Source organism: Xiphophorus maculatus, chromosome 13 (genome assembly GCF_002775205.1).
Source record: "Xiphophorus maculatus strain JP 163 A chromosome 13, X_maculatus-5.0-male, whole genome shotgun sequence".
Lineage (NCBI taxonomy): Eukaryota > Metazoa > Chordata > Actinopteri > Cyprinodontiformes > Poeciliidae > Xiphophorus > Xiphophorus maculatus.
In genome coordinates this window covers 18,322,931-18,340,652 of record NC_036455.1, presented here as the reverse complement: position 1 = coordinate 18,340,652, position 17,722 = coordinate 18,322,931, and the positions used below count along the sequence as shown (strand labels likewise).

At 42.8% G+C, this 17,722-nt stretch overlaps 1 protein-coding gene across 2 annotated transcripts; it reads left to right on the top strand.

Moving 5' to 3' along the window:
* The first annotated feature begins 12,978 nt into the window (after nt 1-12,978).
* Nucleotides 12,979-16,837, top strand: LOC102235766 (hairy/enhancer-of-split related with YRPW motif-like protein). 2 transcript variants are annotated; one of them, XM_005811774.3, is made up of 5 exons: nt 12,979-13,429; nt 15,252-15,318; nt 15,409-15,492; nt 15,598-15,679; nt 15,765-16,837. In XM_005811774.3, exons 1-5 carry the CDS (start codon nt 13,350-13,352, stop codon nt 16,442-16,444), a joined length of 993 nt encoding a protein of 330 aa, XP_005811831.1. In that variant the 5' UTR covers nt 12,979-13,349; the 3' UTR covers nt 16,445-16,837. The 2 variants fall into 2 exon arrangements, with proteins under 2 accessions (XP_005811831.1, XP_023200229.1); XM_023344461.1 differs by lacking the exon at nt 12,979-13,429 and adding an exon at nt 13,436-15,159.
* Nucleotides 16,838-17,722: the final 885 nt, after the last annotated feature.

Here is a 17,722-nt window from a genome sequence, read left to right as displayed (position 1 = left end):
TGAGACAACACACCACGGTGGCAGCGGGAGCCGCAGAGAGGGCCTGATTAAAGACTAGAGACAATGGAGGGAGAGTGAGCCGGGGACCATGGTGGCATTTTCCATCTCCGCCACTGTCTCCTGGGGGGACCAAGTATGTGCCGTGAAACGTTTGAATTATCCCAGAATCTCTGGAATTCAGACGGAGGCACCGCGGAGAGGACCCTCGACCGGGGATCAAAGAGCTTCGAGAGGAGTGCGGTGGACTGGTGGTGAAGTCGAGTACATGGTGGAGCATGGGTGTGTGTGTGTGTGTGTGTGTGTGTGTGTGTGTGTGTGTGTTGGGGGGGAGGCATACTTGTGTGCTTAAGAGCACTCAGTTGAAAAAGATAAAGACAATGTTTAAGTTTGAAGCATTTATAGCTTCATGTGTAGGGATGTTTAAATAAAAAAGAAAGGGGGCCCATGTTTGGTTTTTGAGGAGACATTGATCACTGAGTGGTGTATAAAGGCATGTGGGGAGTTTGTGTTGCTGTTCTTTTATCCTTCACAGGATCAAATAATGCAATCATAGCCAATCATTGCAAGTCTAATACAGTGGGCGCCCCTCTTTAGCTTGGAGACGCCACTTTCTGTGGTGGCTGAGGGACAGAAAGAGCAAAGCAAGAGACGGGGGGTGAACTTCGTCTTTCTATGGCCATCTATCTCTCTGTAATTATCACTTAATGTTCCTCTGCGTTCTGGAGACGTCTGTCTCTTGCTCTGTCTTTTCTTTTCCTACGGAAGACGACAACAAGCATGAGTCAGAAATAAATCTGCCAGCCTTTTTATCATCGTATATTTAGCCTCAGAGCAGAGTGGCAAACGAAGCCGTCCCAGACCGCCAGCTTCCGGTATCACAGGGCCTCAGTGACGGCTGGTTGGCTGGCCGTCCTTGCCACGGCTATATCCAAAAGATCAAGGCATCCTTTACTGTAACAAAGTCAGCTTCACAAGTTTTGACTTTAGCTGAGAGAGAGAAAGCCAAAGTCACCAATAATCTACAATATGCAGTGCCTTTGCATGTGCCATTTTGTCAAGTTACAGCTACAAATTTTATAGGAATTTGGTGTGCGTTTTCCCTACCAGTTTTGAACATCTAGACACCAAATGTTTTTGTCCATTCTTCTTTGTAAAACAGCTCAAGCCACATCAGACCGAGTGGAAAGAGTTTGTGAACATCAGTTTTCAAGACTCACCACAAAAGCTAAATTGTGTTGAGGTCCTCAGTCTTAAGTCTTGCCAGTGAAACTTTCTTAATTAAGGTGTTATGATCCTTGGGTGTTTGTGCTTTGGGTCTCATTTGTGTTTCCATTTTGATCATTTCATTGTTGTTTATTTTCTTAGATCTCGCTGTGTTGCTCATTCCCTTGTGTTTTCGGTCTCGTAGTTTATCTACTTTTGTGCTTTCGGATTTTGCGTCTCGGGATTAGTGTTCCTTTCTGTTTCTTGTTAGTTTCACAAAACCTCTTTGTTCATTTGTCTCTATTCCTTCTATTCCTTCATCCTGACAGTAACTGGTGTCACTTATTACCTGTTGCCCAGGTCATTATCCACCTCTGTCCCTCTCCGTGTATGTAGTCTGATGGTCCTTCCATGGTTACTGCTGGTCACTAACTACGTTTCCCCTGCTGTGTCGCTGCTTGCAACCAGTAAGTTGTTCAGTTACTGTTTATATAATGAATCCCGAAGATCATTCCAAACTCCCGTCTGCATTTTAGTCTGACCTAAATATTACAAATCATAACATAAGGATTTTTTTATCACAGGTTGTCCATACCTTTGCATGTCTACGTCATACCGTTTTATGATTTGTCACTCTTTTAGAACTTTCTGCTGTTTTAGTCTTGATGATGTCGTGTTTTCGTGGTTGGACTTTTCTGGTTGTTACGTGTCAAACATTTTACAACTGAAACATTTTATTTATGTATTTATTTATTGTACTGAAATTTGTCTTGATCTTTCCTGGTTAAAGGTTTAAAGGGTGCGCTCCGTGGTGTAGAGGTAGAGTGAGCGCCCCACATACAGAGACAATAATCCTCAACGCAGCAGACTCGGTTTCCTTTCTCTCTCTGCCCATTTCCTGTTTGGTGACTGTCAGAGGCCTCTGGTGCTGTAAAATGTTTTAAAAAGGGGGAAACGTTCATTTCATTCTTGTTGATGCACAGCGGTTTGAACCGTGTTGTTCTAAGCTTTGGATTTTGTTTTCCCAAAGGTCAAGTTTATGGACCTTCGTGTCTCGCTTTTTACTTTAGCGCAAGACAAAAATTGTCTTGTCAACAGATTTTCCCAACTGAGCTGCGGATCTTCCAAGTTACCATTGGACGCCTTTGCTGCGTCCCTCATTATTTTCCTGCTGAGTTTGTCAATTCATGTAGATGGGAAGGTTTCTTTTACTTATGTTTATGGTTTTTGGACAAAAATGTTAGCAACATATCTGATCACATGTTTTGCAAGGTTACTATGTTTTTTTTTTAAATGTTACATTTGAAATCATCAACCATCCAAAAAGTTTGTTTCTGATATGAAATAAAACAACTTAAGTGGAGAACCACTATGTTTTTTACATTTTTATTTAAAAAAAAAGACATTTAATAAATTATTTATTCCCCTCAATAGTCAATGGGAAAAACTTCTGTTTTTTTCTGAAGAAACATGTTGGTAAAAAAAAAAGATTAGCTTAAATAGGGATCCAGTTTTTGTTCAGATACCTGAGGTTTGGTGCCTGCCGATACAGGAAAAGCAGAGCTGAATTGACTTAAAATGTTTCTTTTAAAAAATTTTTTTTTAAAAACCACAGACATACATGTACTAAATTACAAATTTATTTGATATCTCTGCGCCAGCACGATTAAATACTCCCAACAGCCTCATAATCTTGGTTAATAATGTAAAAACAACACAACTTTCAGTGCAATTAGGAGTATAACAGCCAATGAAAAATAAATAAAAAACTGACAAAAACAATAAGTTGACTACCTTGGTCAAACATGTAAAAAATAAGCTGAAACAAACGTTCATTTGAATGGTTCATAAAGCGCAACCAGGAATTCCAAATAAAATGTAAACTGAATAAAGCATGACGTTGCTCTGAGCACAAAGTGTGAAATTAGACGGAACAGATCTGCCCTTATGGATCAGGCGCTTTGCCACTGATGCGTAATCTAGAATGTCTTTTATAATATCGGGACCGATACAAATATTACTATTGGATCGGATCGGTGCATCTCTAATCTTAAACATGAATCTGCCAGAGCACAAATAATTTTGGGATAACTGTATGTCACACCTCATGTGATAAAAGACATTATGTGATATTCAAAGCCGATGGACTCATTGTCAATGTACAATTTCCAAAGGAATGTCCAGCTGTCTGAAATATAATTCTTGCCTTGAAGTTTTGATGTGGCAGCTTTATTTGGTCTGCCACTTTCTTTCCCCTTCTCTGTCCTTCGTGTCTCGCTTTTTACTTTAGCTCAAGACAAAAATACCTAAACAAACAAATGAAATTTGTTTCTACTGACATTTGTTTGTTTGCTTTGTTTTTTTTCTACTAAAATCTCATTAGTGAAACGCTTTTAGAAACGAGTGTCGAACCTCCACCCAAACCACCAGAGCAGGGAGGGCCAATAAAAGATGAAGAGGAGTGGGCGGTGAATATATAAACATGTACACTGTGTGCTTAATTATTAGACAAGTCGTTAGAGGATTATTTTTATTAATCACCAGCTACAATGCACATGGTTAATTCAAAGTATTTTTAAACCTCAAACATGAAAGCAAATGGGAAGTTTTGGTTTTCTTAGAATATCTGTACGTGCGCAAGTACTGGGTAACTATTATCGTGCAGAATTATGAAAATAAAACACACTTTCCCATCTCACTTTTTTGTTCGTGCGCTTATTCCTGACGGTAAGTGTCGCTTTTGTTCATTGCCATGCCGATCACGGACATCGAGTAAGGCTGACGCAGCAGCGCAGCAGAAGAAAGAAATGCTGCCACCTGCAGGTGGGAGTTTGCAGACGATTTTTGAGTGAAATTTGCAATAAACTCACGCTGACGCATTAGCAGAAAATAATGCTGGGATCTATTGATTTTGCATGAATTCCCGTGACCATGGATTCACAAAAAAAGAAATAAAAATGGAGGGACTGATGTAATTTGACTGTTTTAAAACCTCTTTTGATCTGACTGCTAAATTAATATTTGAGCACACAATTGTTAACTACAACTTCTATTTATGTGTCCCTCTGGAGTCTGGAGGGCCAGATGAAAAGCTATGGCAGGCCGAATTTGGCCCTCAGGCCTCGAGTTTGCTTTGCATAAGCCTGAAAAATGCCAATACTAGCACCATTATGGTGTTAAATGACATGCAGTTTGCAAGTCATGAGAGCATTTCAACCAAGGATATGTAAGTGCAGTAGGACTCCCTAAAAATAATGATTCTTAAGTCTCATTCTTCTTTGTTCAAATGTATTTTTATTGTTTGTCTTAATCTCAAATCTTGGGGTAGGATAAGAAAAGCAAAAGAGCAGACAGAAATTCAAATTTATTAGCCTGTGCCTCCAGTGTAATAATTCTGAGAATTGTTTACCCATAAAAGTTTTGTCCATGCGCCAATAAAGAGTCCACTGAAGAGATGAAAATGCCTTCCACTATCATCAACATCCTCCCCTCATCAAAGCCTCATTTCTTTCCAAACACACCCAGCATAACCCCCTTCTTGGAAAACTAAAAAATCGACCCAGTAGTCGATGGGGTACTTCTTTTTTCTTTCTCTTTTTCTTTTTTGTGGAGGCAGGGGGCTTACGCTCATCCTTGTGAGCTGCCGTCAGAACGAGGTGCGAGAAGGAAGCCTTCCCTGATAGGACTCTAATCTGAGGTGTAAAGTTATACGGGGGATTTGGGAAAGTGAGAGGCTGTCAGGGAGCGGTGGCCTGGAGTGCCAGAGCGTCTCTCTCTGCGTGCTTATGGGCGCTCCGCTGAACCGACTTCTGAGTCATCTAAACCTTAACGTTTTCACGTCATGCTCTAAGGAGCAGGTGGTGATCTCATTTGTTTTGAAATCAAAAGGCACATCCTGAAAGTATTGGTGCCGCTGAAGGATTTTCATGTCATGTTACAACTAGGGATCCACTTTTTTCACTTCCGATACGATACAGAGGTTTGAGGTTTAGCATCAGCCGATACCGATCTGATACAGAAAAGCAACGCTGACTTGACTTAAAACGTTTCTTTAAAAAATTTTTAAAAAAAGACATTGCACTAAATTACTATTTTATTTGGTAACTCCGCATCACTACAGAACACTTAAAAACAATAACAGATTCCCAAGCTTGGTCAAACATGTAAAAACAACTTTAATTTGTTTGGTCAGTGCAATTAGGAGTATAACAGCCAATGTAAAATAAATAAACAAGGAACTGACAAAAACAATAGGCTGACTACCTTGGCCAAACATGTATAAAGTAAAATAAAACCTTCTTTGAAATAGTTCAGAAAGTTCCATTCTATATATAATGTAAAATAAACAAAGCGTACAATTAGACTGTACAGGTCTGCTCGTATCGATCAGGCACATTGTCACTACTCTAAAATGACAATGCAGGCAATGAGACCATTAATCAGAGAAGCGAACATGATATCTTTGGCGGCGCTATAAGAGCTGCGGGGAGCCGAAAATCTATTGATGGGGCAACTAGTGGAGTTGCAGTGCAAACATCTGTCCTTTATCAAAGAGGATAAAGTGTGGCAAATGGTCACAAGCCATGTTTCGGCTTAACTTTAACAAATTTCAGAGTGAGGTTTGTCTTTCAGCAGGAAAATAACGCTAGCAAGATGGAATAGTGTAGATGGAGGCATACTTGTGTGTTAGAACGGCCCTGTCAAAGTACAGGCATAAACCCATTGGGAACCTTTCTCAAGACTTAAAAATTGAGGTTTATGGGCGGTCTCTATCCAATCTAAATGAATTTGGACTATGTTGCAGAGAAAAATTGGGGGATCAGCGGGCCTGTGCAAAGCTAATATCCTAATATTGATGTCTTTCTAATGTTGCACTGATGCAGACTCAATAAAAATACAAGCCGTCCAGAGTTTTCACATTTGTATTTATAGAAAATATTCCTTAAAACTCTTTGTATTCCGCTTCACATTAACTACTTTGTGTGATTTATCCCATAAAATCCTTACAGAAAAGTCTGTGAATGTGAGGGGTACAAACACTTTTGCAGAGCGCTGTGAATTCAAACCCGAGTCTTTTTTTTTGTTTTTGTTTTTGTTTCACAGCACAAATCTGTGGAAATCAAACATCACATGACGGCACGCCGTAAAAAATTCATCTGCCCCCATAAACGTGAAATACGGTCAGCTTCCGAACAAAAAAAAATGCTTAAGCGGACTAATATTAGCCGACTCTTAACACCCCCTCTCCCTCTGCTCCCACCACCTATTCCACTTACCCCCCCGCCCCCCAGTCATCAAATCAGACACAGTCACATGAGTGGCCCGGGTGGGTGGGTGGGTGGGGGTGGCGGTGGGTCGGTCGGGTGGATTAGCCTTGAACCCTTTGATTTTTCACTCTTTCCTTCTTCCTCCTCTGCTCTCTCTGAGGCTCATAAAAGGCTCCGTGCCGTGTGTGATGTGGCAGAGGAGCGCAGTCAGAATGGACTGATTACGGAGGAGCGCCCGCGTGCCTTTGAGTCATGGCACCAAAATACATTCTTCAAGTGCTTAAATATAGTATCAGTTTGGCTTTTATAAAGTTTGTTTTTCTCACTGGAAGACTTTGGGGCATCCTCTTCTGGCAGTTTTTTTTTTTGAAAATGTAAATCAAGACCAGATTTTTTTTATTTTTTTTTTAACGCACCCAAATCCCTAACCCCTGTCTTCCCTTTTATTCCCTTTTTATTTTGTTTTTGGTTAGTTTGTTTAATCTTATGAAGGAAATTGACTTGGTGTGGGAAAGGCAGAATTCTTTGAGTGAGAAGTTAAGTTGTTTTGGAGAGTTGTGTACATAAGCATTTTTTTTTCTCTCTCTCTCTCCCTTTTTTCAGCACAGGAAGAAAAAGTGCCGGGGGTTTGTGCCAAAACCTCATGAACTACAGATAAAAAGGAGCTGAGTGAGAGGGAGGCCGCAACACCGCGACAAAGATACGGGGCTGTCCAAGCAAAGCGCTTTACAAATGACGATCTCCAGGGGGAAGATTGGCGGCAGGGTGAGAGGGGGGGGGCAGGGATGGGGGTTCAAATCTGGATGGATTGTTGGGAAGAGAAGGAAGATGGGCACTGAGACGGGGGCAGGGGGAGGTGATTGGGGAAACATCCCCCCCTACCCTCCCAACTCCCAACTCCCTTCTTTGGCCACATTAAAGACATAAAAAAGAAAACAAACAGAAAAACATGTCTGACATAAAGAGGCTGGTTTCCGCGGCGACAGCACAATGGCTGCCTGTGGCTCTTGGGGAGTTGGGGGTGGGGGGGGCCCTCGCCGTCCCGTCTGGGGGCCCCAGCACCAGCGAAAGTCACCGCAGTCACAGGCCCCATCAAGCGTGTGTGAAACATGGTGAATGTCATCGCAGGCCCAGTGCTGTGGGAACTGTCATGAAAGGGACCCCACTCGGAAGCCACAAAAGCCCCTTTCTGCCGCGTCTCCTCGGCTTTTAGCCTCTTTATTTATCTTTGCGTGGAGGCGGCGGGGACGATGGGGAGCGTGGGGGAGTGGGGAGCTGAAGAGGGACGACTCATTCTCAGTCTCTGTTCACGCTCTAGGTACCCTGCTCTCGCTTACAGGCGGCGCGACCCTCAGGCGCTGCCCTTCTGACACCTCAAATCACAGCAGCCAGACGCCATCTTAACACCGATGGCTTCGTATGCACCTCGTATCCACAAAGCGGGCAGAAATGCCTCGTATATCCAGGTTAGTGGTTGAAAAGATGGCTAGACATGTCAGGCATTCCTCGTGTGTCTGAAGAGGACATAACACCCTCATTGGTCCAGCCAGCAGAGTGCCAAGCCGCCCCGGTGCCAGTTCCCATGCCAATCTAATGTTGATCACTTTGACTGAGCAGCCAGCATCTGTCTGATTATTACAATGGCCTCATACTAATAGGGAACCCGCTAACTTTGAGCGTACATGGCAGCGGCGCTTCCAACCGGGCGCCATGCTGGCGACAACATTTAGTGTCTAGACAGGACTCTCAGGCAGTCAACAAACACTTACTTTGCTTTTAAAGGGCTTTTTGGAGGGATATTTTTTGGGACTAATGCTATTTGAACAAGTCAAGCAACATTTGAAAATGGGGAATAACACAGGGGTGTTTCAGTCAATCAGTGATAAAAGTATTTGGCACAATTCAGTAGTGGCGCCTGCAGAAAATGTTCATGTGGGTCAATCCAGGCCAGGAAAAAATGTGTGGGGCACAGCTAAAAACAAAAATAATATTTAGCATTTATTTTTTCATGTCTTCATTGAAGATGACTCTATTCATTTACATGACAACACACATGATTCTCTCGGCGCCCAGCATTTTTCAAGTGAGGCCATGAACCTCTGCTGCATTTGCCAGGTAATCACAGATAGACTCAATGTCTTTCACGAAATATTCTAAAATAGATTTTACAGTCCACCTACTTCACCACGACGGCATTTTGTGAAGTGTGTGAAAGGAAAACGGAAAACCAGTAGAACAATTTGAAATATTTGCACGGATTTTCAACGTTAACACATGTGATTAATCTGAACATTTTAACGTGTTAACATTACATGACGCAGATTAATCGTACTGGCCTCTCCTACCTGGTTCACAGCAGCGACAGCAGGTGGTAACCAGGTTTGAGCAATCTTCAACTTTATTGTGTTGCGTTGCTAGCTAACCCCGGGAGCGTACGTCTACGTGCACGAGCTCCAAATTTCTCACGCAAGAATCCCGCCGGTCGCTCGAGGAGGACAAAGGACTGTCGTGTAATTACGTAAGTTCCAATGGAGAAGAACTTTTTTAAATTTATTTATTTTATTTTTTTTACTAACGTTTAAAACGAAATTACTTGTTTAAGCGCTTCCTGAATATAAAAACCTGGAAAACTGACTCTCTTCAGACATGCTTTGTTTGAGACAGTAAAACATTTTCGTTAGCATTTTTTTTTTTTTTTAAACGTGCCTACACTGGCAGTGTTGGACACGCGCTGTGTGGGCAGTTGCCCAGGGCAACATCAGAAATGGATTCGCCACCCAAGAACTAGAAAATAAAATGCATCTTATTTTATGTCGAATATGTTTGCTACCATTCCTATGCTTATTTCCCTATATATATATATATATATATATATATATATATATATATATATATATATATATAAAGTCAGTGATTAATCATAATTAATCGCAGCTCTAGAGTGTGACATGATTGAATGTATTAATCAACAGCACTAAAAATACATACATACTTAATTTAAATGAATTATTTTTTTAAAACTTTTTTTTTTTAATGTAAGTTGCTCATTGCGGGAGCAGTGACTGCCGTCCCACCCTTTGATCAGTTTCTGCTGCTTTCTGCTCAGTTATGCACGTTGACGTGAACGGGGGGAGAGCGTAAGCAGTCCGTCGGGCTCGCTCCATCTCACGGACTTCCCAAACAATAGCAGCAGTCATGCATCAGGACCAATAATTGCAGCCGAGTGCTTGGGGCTTATAAACTGCAGCTATACGAACTGTCCGCATTCGCGTGACCGAGCAGCGCGTGTGCTCCTGTGAATCAGCTCCCAAACCCGCGCGTGTCCGTGTGCGCCGTTCGCACGTTTGCGTCGGCGCTGTGCGTGTGTGCGCAAATTGTAAAAGTATGAGCTTGTTAATTCCAATAAGGGCCTTTGCCTTGTTGTGGTTTGGTGGGATGGGAGGGTGGAGGAAGGGGAGGACATCTTGAAGTGGCTGACCAAGATCGCCAGAAATCTGCCAGAATTCCATCCCGACGCTCAGTGCCAGCGGCCCTGCATGTTGATCACTCATCAGCCTTCCTGCTCTCCTCTGTCATGGAACCATTTCCACAAATAATCTGTTTATTTATTCATTCGCCTTCTTAATGACTTTCCGACACTTGCGTGTTTTTGTTTTTTTCTTCCCCCCACATCTTGCTTCATGGCATTGGAGATGGGAGGACGAGCTGCAAAGGAAACCAGGGTGATTTCATTCGCTGGTGATTCAGAGAAGAAAGTTAATCTGTCTGAGGGGAGAGATGGGAGGGTGGGTGATAAATATAACAACAAAGACTTGAAGGCCTGACTTCATAAGCATCTCCTCTTTCAGGCTCTTTCAGGGTTTTTTTCTTCTTTTTTTTTCAGTTTTCTGCAGCTGAAATGAGATCCAGATCTGAATCAAGGAGTGATTGGTAACGAAAGGATGGGATGGGAAGGAGACGGAGAAGGGATTTTCTCTTTCACCCTCATGGTCACGGCCATGTTGATGACTCACACTTGGGTATTAAAAACACACGCTAATGGTCATGTTGATATTTTTGGTCTAACTGCCTCAGACGTGTAATACGAAAGCTGGCAGACGGACCTAAAATGCGGCGGCCGTGGGGGCTGAGTTGAAAAATGATGTGTTGGAAATGGATGAAAAAATATTTTTAACTGAGAAACAAACAACAACAAAAAAGCGTCAATGAGGGGTGTCGAAACTTTTGTACATTAAAAAAAAAATGTTGGTAAAAATGGTAAACAGAAAAATTGGGATTTTGATGTTTATTAAACTGCTTTAACAAAATCGCCAGTGCCACTTCAGCTCAAAGTGAATTTGACCGAGGCGGGGTCAGCTACTAGCCAGACTTTTTTTGTGTGAAATCAATTAAACTCACTTTATTTACATAGCATGTCACTTATAGAACAACTCGGCATGTTCTGCTTTTTAGCTTGCGTCACAATTTTGTCAATTTTTCATTCAGGTAAGATCAAATCTGACCTCCGAAAAAAAATAAGCTTTCTCATCCAAGAGCCTCTGGTGACATCACATAAGACATGAGATCTGATGTCTTATGTGATCTGCGTAGTTATAAGACTGGGTGAACTATGCAGTCTGATGTGAACTACGCAGTCTTATAAGACTGGGTAGTTATGAGGAGATCGGTTTGCACTTTGTAGTTCTTTCGTTTTTATTTTTGCGGTATTGCATTTTAACAATAAAGTACTTCATTTAAAGGTGCTTAGAATGACTCTGAACAGAAAAGCCTTTTGATTATATGATGTGGTACGGAATGGACTGTAGGAAAATCTTGCGACAAAAAAACCACATGCAAGTCGAGAAGAAGGACTGGATAGATGGAACTATCAAAAGTTGTTCAAACCAACATTATATTACACTAATAAAGCTACAAGGTCTCTGTACATTTTATGTATGTACCTTATATAACTTCATTTGTATACTGACATAACTATTGAAACGTTAAAAGTAACATTAAGCAAAAAAAATCCTTACATTTAAATTTAAGGATGCATAAAGTCAGTTTATTTAACAGCAACCAATCAGCGGAATCGTTGGTTTGCGGTTCCTCTCGTGATGTCATCAAATCAGATACAAACAAATTTACTTCCTTTTGGGCAGCTTTTTAAAACATTATATATTGTGAAATCCTGCAGTGGAAATTCATACGTCATTACCAAGCTGTGTAAGCCAGTAAGGTTACATTTTACCAAGTGCCATCATTACACATCACACTTGTGATTGAAATGGGTTATAAAAAAAAAAAAGATACATCCTGTGGTCATAAGGTCACTACGAAAAATATTTTTAGGATTTTTTGAGCAGCTTTATCACACATGTGTGGATATAGGTTCAAATCTTCAGAACTTTGTTTTGGACTGAGGTAAATAGAAAAAAAAAGCCAATTTACTCACTCAAAAAGTCCCAACAAAGATCTTGCACTTCTGCATTGTAGCATGTTTAAACTAACCCACCCTTCCAGTCTGCCAGGCAGGAAGAGCCACACTCAGCTGGGCATTGTGTTGAAGGGGGCATGCCACTTGGCCTCTCTCCGTCTTGCACACACACATATGCTCACAGTGCTGGGTCAGTCAGGCATCGCTCCTAACAACCGGCGCCTCGGCCTTGTGTTTCCATGGCAATCAGCACCAGCGATCTTCCCACGGTGGCAGCGGAACCCAGCACCGAGTGCTGCAGGGAGCCATGTGTGTGTGTGTGTGTGTGTGTGTGTGTGTGCTTGCATGAATGTGAGAGCATAAAGAGCGCTATCTTGTCCGGTGAAGAGCACAGATGTTCAGACACTCATTGGGCTGATTCCTCTCTTGACCCCTTTGTCATTGCCCCTCATGTCTGCACACATTGGCATGCACACAGGGCCGCCTCAAACAGTTTGGAGTTTTTGTTTTTCTTTTTTTTTTTTTTGCTTCATGTTGCGCAAGATCTCAGCAGAAAATAGATTAAAATCTGGCTGCAAAGTTCTTTAACATTCGGATCCAAGAATTTTACAAAAGCAACACTTTTTGAAATCCAATCCTGCAGATACGATCATATAAAGCTTGAAAACTGACGTTATTTCCCCTATAATGACTTCCAAACGATATTTCCACTACATTCAGCTTACAGTCCGCGCATCATTTTGTCGCTTTTTGTATTTTTTTAATTTTATTTTTGTAGACGCCTCATTCCCACAGCCTTGACCTCCCTCCTCGCTGCTGCTACCATCGTCCAACAAAGCAGCATAATTTAAGGCAGCAGAGAAAGACAAAAGTGAGGAAACAAAATAGTAGGACGCTCGGAAGCTAATTGACTGGGGATGACTGAGCAAAATGGAAAGATGGGAGGATGGGAAGATGGAAGGGAGGGTGACAGGCCAGGGAAGGGTAGATTAAAGGGAGGGAGGAGGGCCTGAGGAGAGGAGGCGGGGGAGCAGAGGCTGGCAACCCTGCCCCAAACTGCCAAAGTCCTACTTTGTCATTGGGTGCCTGTGACAGAGAGAGCAAGCCAAGAGAGACATAAGAGAGGAATAGACTACGATTGGATGCCACTGATTGTGTAAAAAGGCTGAAGCGGCTCGTGAGTATTCTTACTTGTCATGGGCCCTTGGGGGTTGCTCAAGAAGAAGAGGTCCGAGGGCACACGAAAGAAGCAGCGGCGCGGGAAGAAGTGAACAGAAGTGACAAGAAGGAAAACAAAGCTTTTAGAACTGACAGCGTCAAGAGAGTCACACTCTTCAGTGTCCCAGCGACTCCACTGAAAGAGAGACAGACAGAGAGAGAGAGAGAGAGGCAGCGGTCAACAGCTCATCCATCATCATCTGTCCGACGAAGAGGTGAAAGGTTAAAGGAAAAACTAAATAAAAATGAAGAGACCTCACGACTACAGCTCTCCAGACTCGGACACAGACGAGTTCATCGACGTGGGGCAAGAGGACAGCTACTGGTGAGCATCCGCCCGAGTCACACCTGAGGGCTGGAGCGCGTTTCCCTCCAGAGTAAAATTACACCGCTGCGTTCGCCGGCTAAATATACACACGCGAGGAGGCTCCAAACATGTCGTGTGATGAGAAATGGGTGTTGCACAGCATCGAAGTTCAAAGAGTGCGGGGGGGAAGATGTTGGTTTTTCAGGGCCGTCACACTGATGCATAGCAGAAATGTAAATATTAAAAGCAATGACTTATTGAGGGTTTTTTTGTTGTTGTTTTTACAATCTACAACACTTTCACTATGATTAGCAAGCGTGGCAGTTTTTCCTCATTGCAATAATCCAAAATAATAGAAAAAGCTGAAGGTACAAGTTAAAAATAAAGTATCTTGCACAGAATTTTTTTTAATGCATCAAATCTGGGTGCAAGTCAGTTAATAAAGAGTTAGGAAGATATTGCAAAAAAGGTAGATATTATCTAGTTTTTAGTTGCCTGCTGGTTCTGAAACATGCATTTTTTTTTATTGTTTGCTTAATATTAAGAAATGGTATTTAAATATTTTTTATATGCAGTGCAACAAAATAGGTAAAAAAAAAATGAATTTTATTCCTGAAACATGTTGGGTTTATGTGAATTTACATCTGCATCATATGCAGTTTCAACATTTAAACATCTATAAACAGGAAGTAGAAACTAACTCAAAGGCCAAAAAAAGACGTAGAAATAAATATGTTTTGTATTATGTTTTTAGAGCTCCTTGCTTCTTTTTTTAGTTAGCTATGTGACCTGTTATTTTGAAAATTTCCATCATAGTTTCTGGCTCAGTGTAACATTCTATGGAATAACAAATTAAATTGCTCATTTTTCTCATCTAGCTAAATCAACATTATTTTATTGAAGGATCAGTTAGTAAAGACAAAGTTCTAGCTTTGGCACATAAAGGTTGATTTCTTCAGTCACTTGAGGTTCAAATGTGGCCTATTTTATCACAAGTTGTTTCAGTGTTGTTCAAAATGCCTGATAAGCTGTAAAAAAGAAAAAAGGACTCTGAATGTAGCGCGCTCTCTCCTTAAACGCCGTTGAAACATTTAAGTTTTTAGTTGAACTGGTCAAATTCCTTTGCGGAAAATTTCACACGCATCTGGATTAAAGGAAATATTTGCGAATGTGCGTGCTTCCAACACATATATGCAGAATTAAGAGAGACTGGGTTACATCACGAACGCAAAGTGAGCCAGTGACACAAGAAAGGGGTTTGGTGGGTTTAAAGAATTTGAACTGCCCTCTGATGTTCGAGCTGAGGACTACGCTGTTTTTCCAAGGCCTTCATCATCAAAAATCAACCTAAACAAAAACAGTCTTCTTGATTTGGCAGCCCTCAAGTTAAAAAAATAAAAAAAATCTAATGGAAGTTCAATCCGTCTCTGCAGCGACAGTTTTGAAGGGAACTCCGAGCTGTGGAACTCTCTCAGGGCATGCAAGACGAGAGTTCACAGACGAACGTGATCCGTTTTGGCCGACTGCACTTGGAGGGCCACGGCTCCCATGTCTCCTGTTGGAGCCTCCGTTGCAAAACAAAAGCGTCGCCCCAGGGCTGCGTAATTATCTTCCTAAAAGTGCTTTCTCCAAGAATATATGCAACCAAAAAAAGCCAATCTCATCTCTGCTGCTTCTCAGTGCCCAAAAACCAGTATGATTCAAAGGGGTTGATGCGCTGTTCTTCTCCCTGTGTCACATTAAGCAGGGTAATAACAACAAGATGCAGGCGACTCAATGTTACCACATTTAGTCTTTTTTTCCATCTAACTTTTTTACTTGCTCCATCTCCATAATGCAGCCCCGTCACCGGGTCCATGTCTCCAGGCAGTGCCTCGCAGATTCTGGCACGGAAGAAGAGGAGAGGGGTGAGCGGGAGCTTTGGATCTTCACTTTCTAAGATCCTCGTCTCGATGTGGTTTGACTCTTAAAGTCCCTTTGCTCTTCTTGTGATCCAGATCATAGAGAAAAGGCGCAGAGACCGGATCAACCACAGCCTTTCAGAGCTGCGGAGGCTGGTGCCAAGTGCTTTCGAGAAACAGGTAGATTCTCACGATAGAGAATGACGGAGGATGTCATAATTAGATCATCACTATGACTTTCAAAGTGTTTTTGAATAAAATGTGGCTCATTTTGTTTTCCTTAAGGGTTCTTCTAAGTTGGAAAAAGCAGAAATTCTGCAGATGACTGTGGACCATCTCAAACTGTTGCATGCAATGGGAGGAAAAGGTACAAGGACGGAAGCACTTTAAAATGCATTTAATGTCACCTCTTACTGAGAAATATTTGAATTAAACTGAGATTTCAATCACAGGGTACTTTGACGCAAGGGCACTGGCAGTAGACTACAGGACCCTTGGCTTCAGGGAGTGCGTTGGAGAGGTTGTACGGTACCTAAGCTCTCTGGAGGGGGAGTCTCCGGACCCAATAGGAGCTCGCCTCGTTTCCCACCTCTCGCACTGTGCCAGTGAGCTGGACCCTCTCCTCCTACAGTCACCCCCTGCTTCCACCTTACCCTTCCCTCCCTGGCCATGGACCTCCTTCCCGCCAATTGCCCCTGCTACGACAGCCCCTTCCTCGCCATCTTTCCCAAGCAGCCGCAGGGATCTAGCCCTGCTGGGGAGCTACCCATCATCCGTCTCGCTGCGTCTGGCCCCATTGGCTGGCTGTCAGCAGGGGCCCCCCCCGCTCCTCGGACCGACGGCTCTGGCCTCCATTCACAGGGTGGCCTCTCTTCCATCGTCTCCTGCTCTGGGCCACTCCAGACCAAACCAGCCGTCCCCTCACAGCACCAACTGTGCCTCACCTCTACCTCTCCCCACTGCCTCCTCTTCTTCTCCCTGCTCCTCGTCTTCCACTTCATCATCTTCTGCACCTCCACAAGTGTCCTTCCGGCCTTTTGCGCCTCTTGGCTCGCCGATAGCCCAGCGCAGGAGCTTAAGCGGAGCATCCAAGGCGCCACAGGGGTGGGGGACTGAGATCGGAGCGTTTTGAAGATCATCTCTAACAAATGAACTCTGTAAAGTGGACACGGACCTTTCATTTGCACCATGTAGCAAATACGTATGAGCATTGTCTCTTTTAAGGGACTCTAAAAGCCATATCAGACAATGAGTGAAGTTTTCGATTCTTACAATCATAAATGAAGGAATGTGAAGGAATTTCTTTGTTGTATCTATGATCTTGTTTGACAAAAACACATATAGTGTCCCACAGAGCCATATATGCTGTTTTCCTCAAGAAAACTTGAGGGTGAGTTTTGACTGGACTTTGAGCTGTGATGTTTTCCTTTATTTTCTCTGAAACATTTATACATCTGATTACATTATTTTTTTTGCTTTCCAGAGAATGTTTGACGAAAACCTCTATAAAGTTTAAGTGCCTTCACCCTTGTATGTGTTTCTGCTTTCTTTCACTGACTACATGAGTAATAGCCGGCGTGTTTTTGCAGCTGTCAACACAAAGAGCAAAGGAATGGCAAAGAGACAGAGAGCTGTACTCCTCGTTTATCCATATCTGTCACGTCTGCAAACACTGCCAACATGTTCCCCAGCCGTAACCCTCTTTGAGCATGTAAGCTGTCTCCAGCCATAGCTTATGGGAGCTGTGGTCTTGTGGTGGCGGAGGATAAACATGGTGGGAGATGGTGATGTTTTTGGGATGCCGCGGTGAGGCAAACAGACCCATCACTGTGCCCTCTAATTGGTACTCCCCTGTAATTAACTTCGTCCTCATATCAGCCAATGCATCCCCCCCTCTCCTCCTCTCGCCGTTTCCCTTCCATTCTTACTCCTCAATCCTGCGGTACGCCAGCGGATATCTTCTCTCTCTGTTTGTCTGAGCCACTGTCTCCTCAACAATGGACGGACTGAGGAGAGGGAGGGATGAAGACGAGGGAAAACAAAAGGCACAGATCTAAAGGTCTGTGGTCGAGTGACTGATTTGGCATAGACGTTTAATAACAGGGTGGGGGTGGGAGGTAGGGTTAGGGGTTGATGAGAGGGGCTGTGAAGGTTCAGATGGAAAGAGAGAAGCATACTTTGAATAAAAGGAAGTTGGCCAGAGTGTGCACAACACATCCCTGAAGAGTGATAAATGGCAGTTGCAAGCAGTTGTTTTCTCTTGAAGATCCGCATGGCCATGCTGTGTTTCACCAGAGCTGCACGCCGGAGGGATGAGAGGAGTTTTGTGTGTGTTTATTGCTGGCCAACGCTTTGATCTACTTCGGGATGCAATGTCTGTGGTCTGCGGTCCAAAAAATGTGTGTGTTCC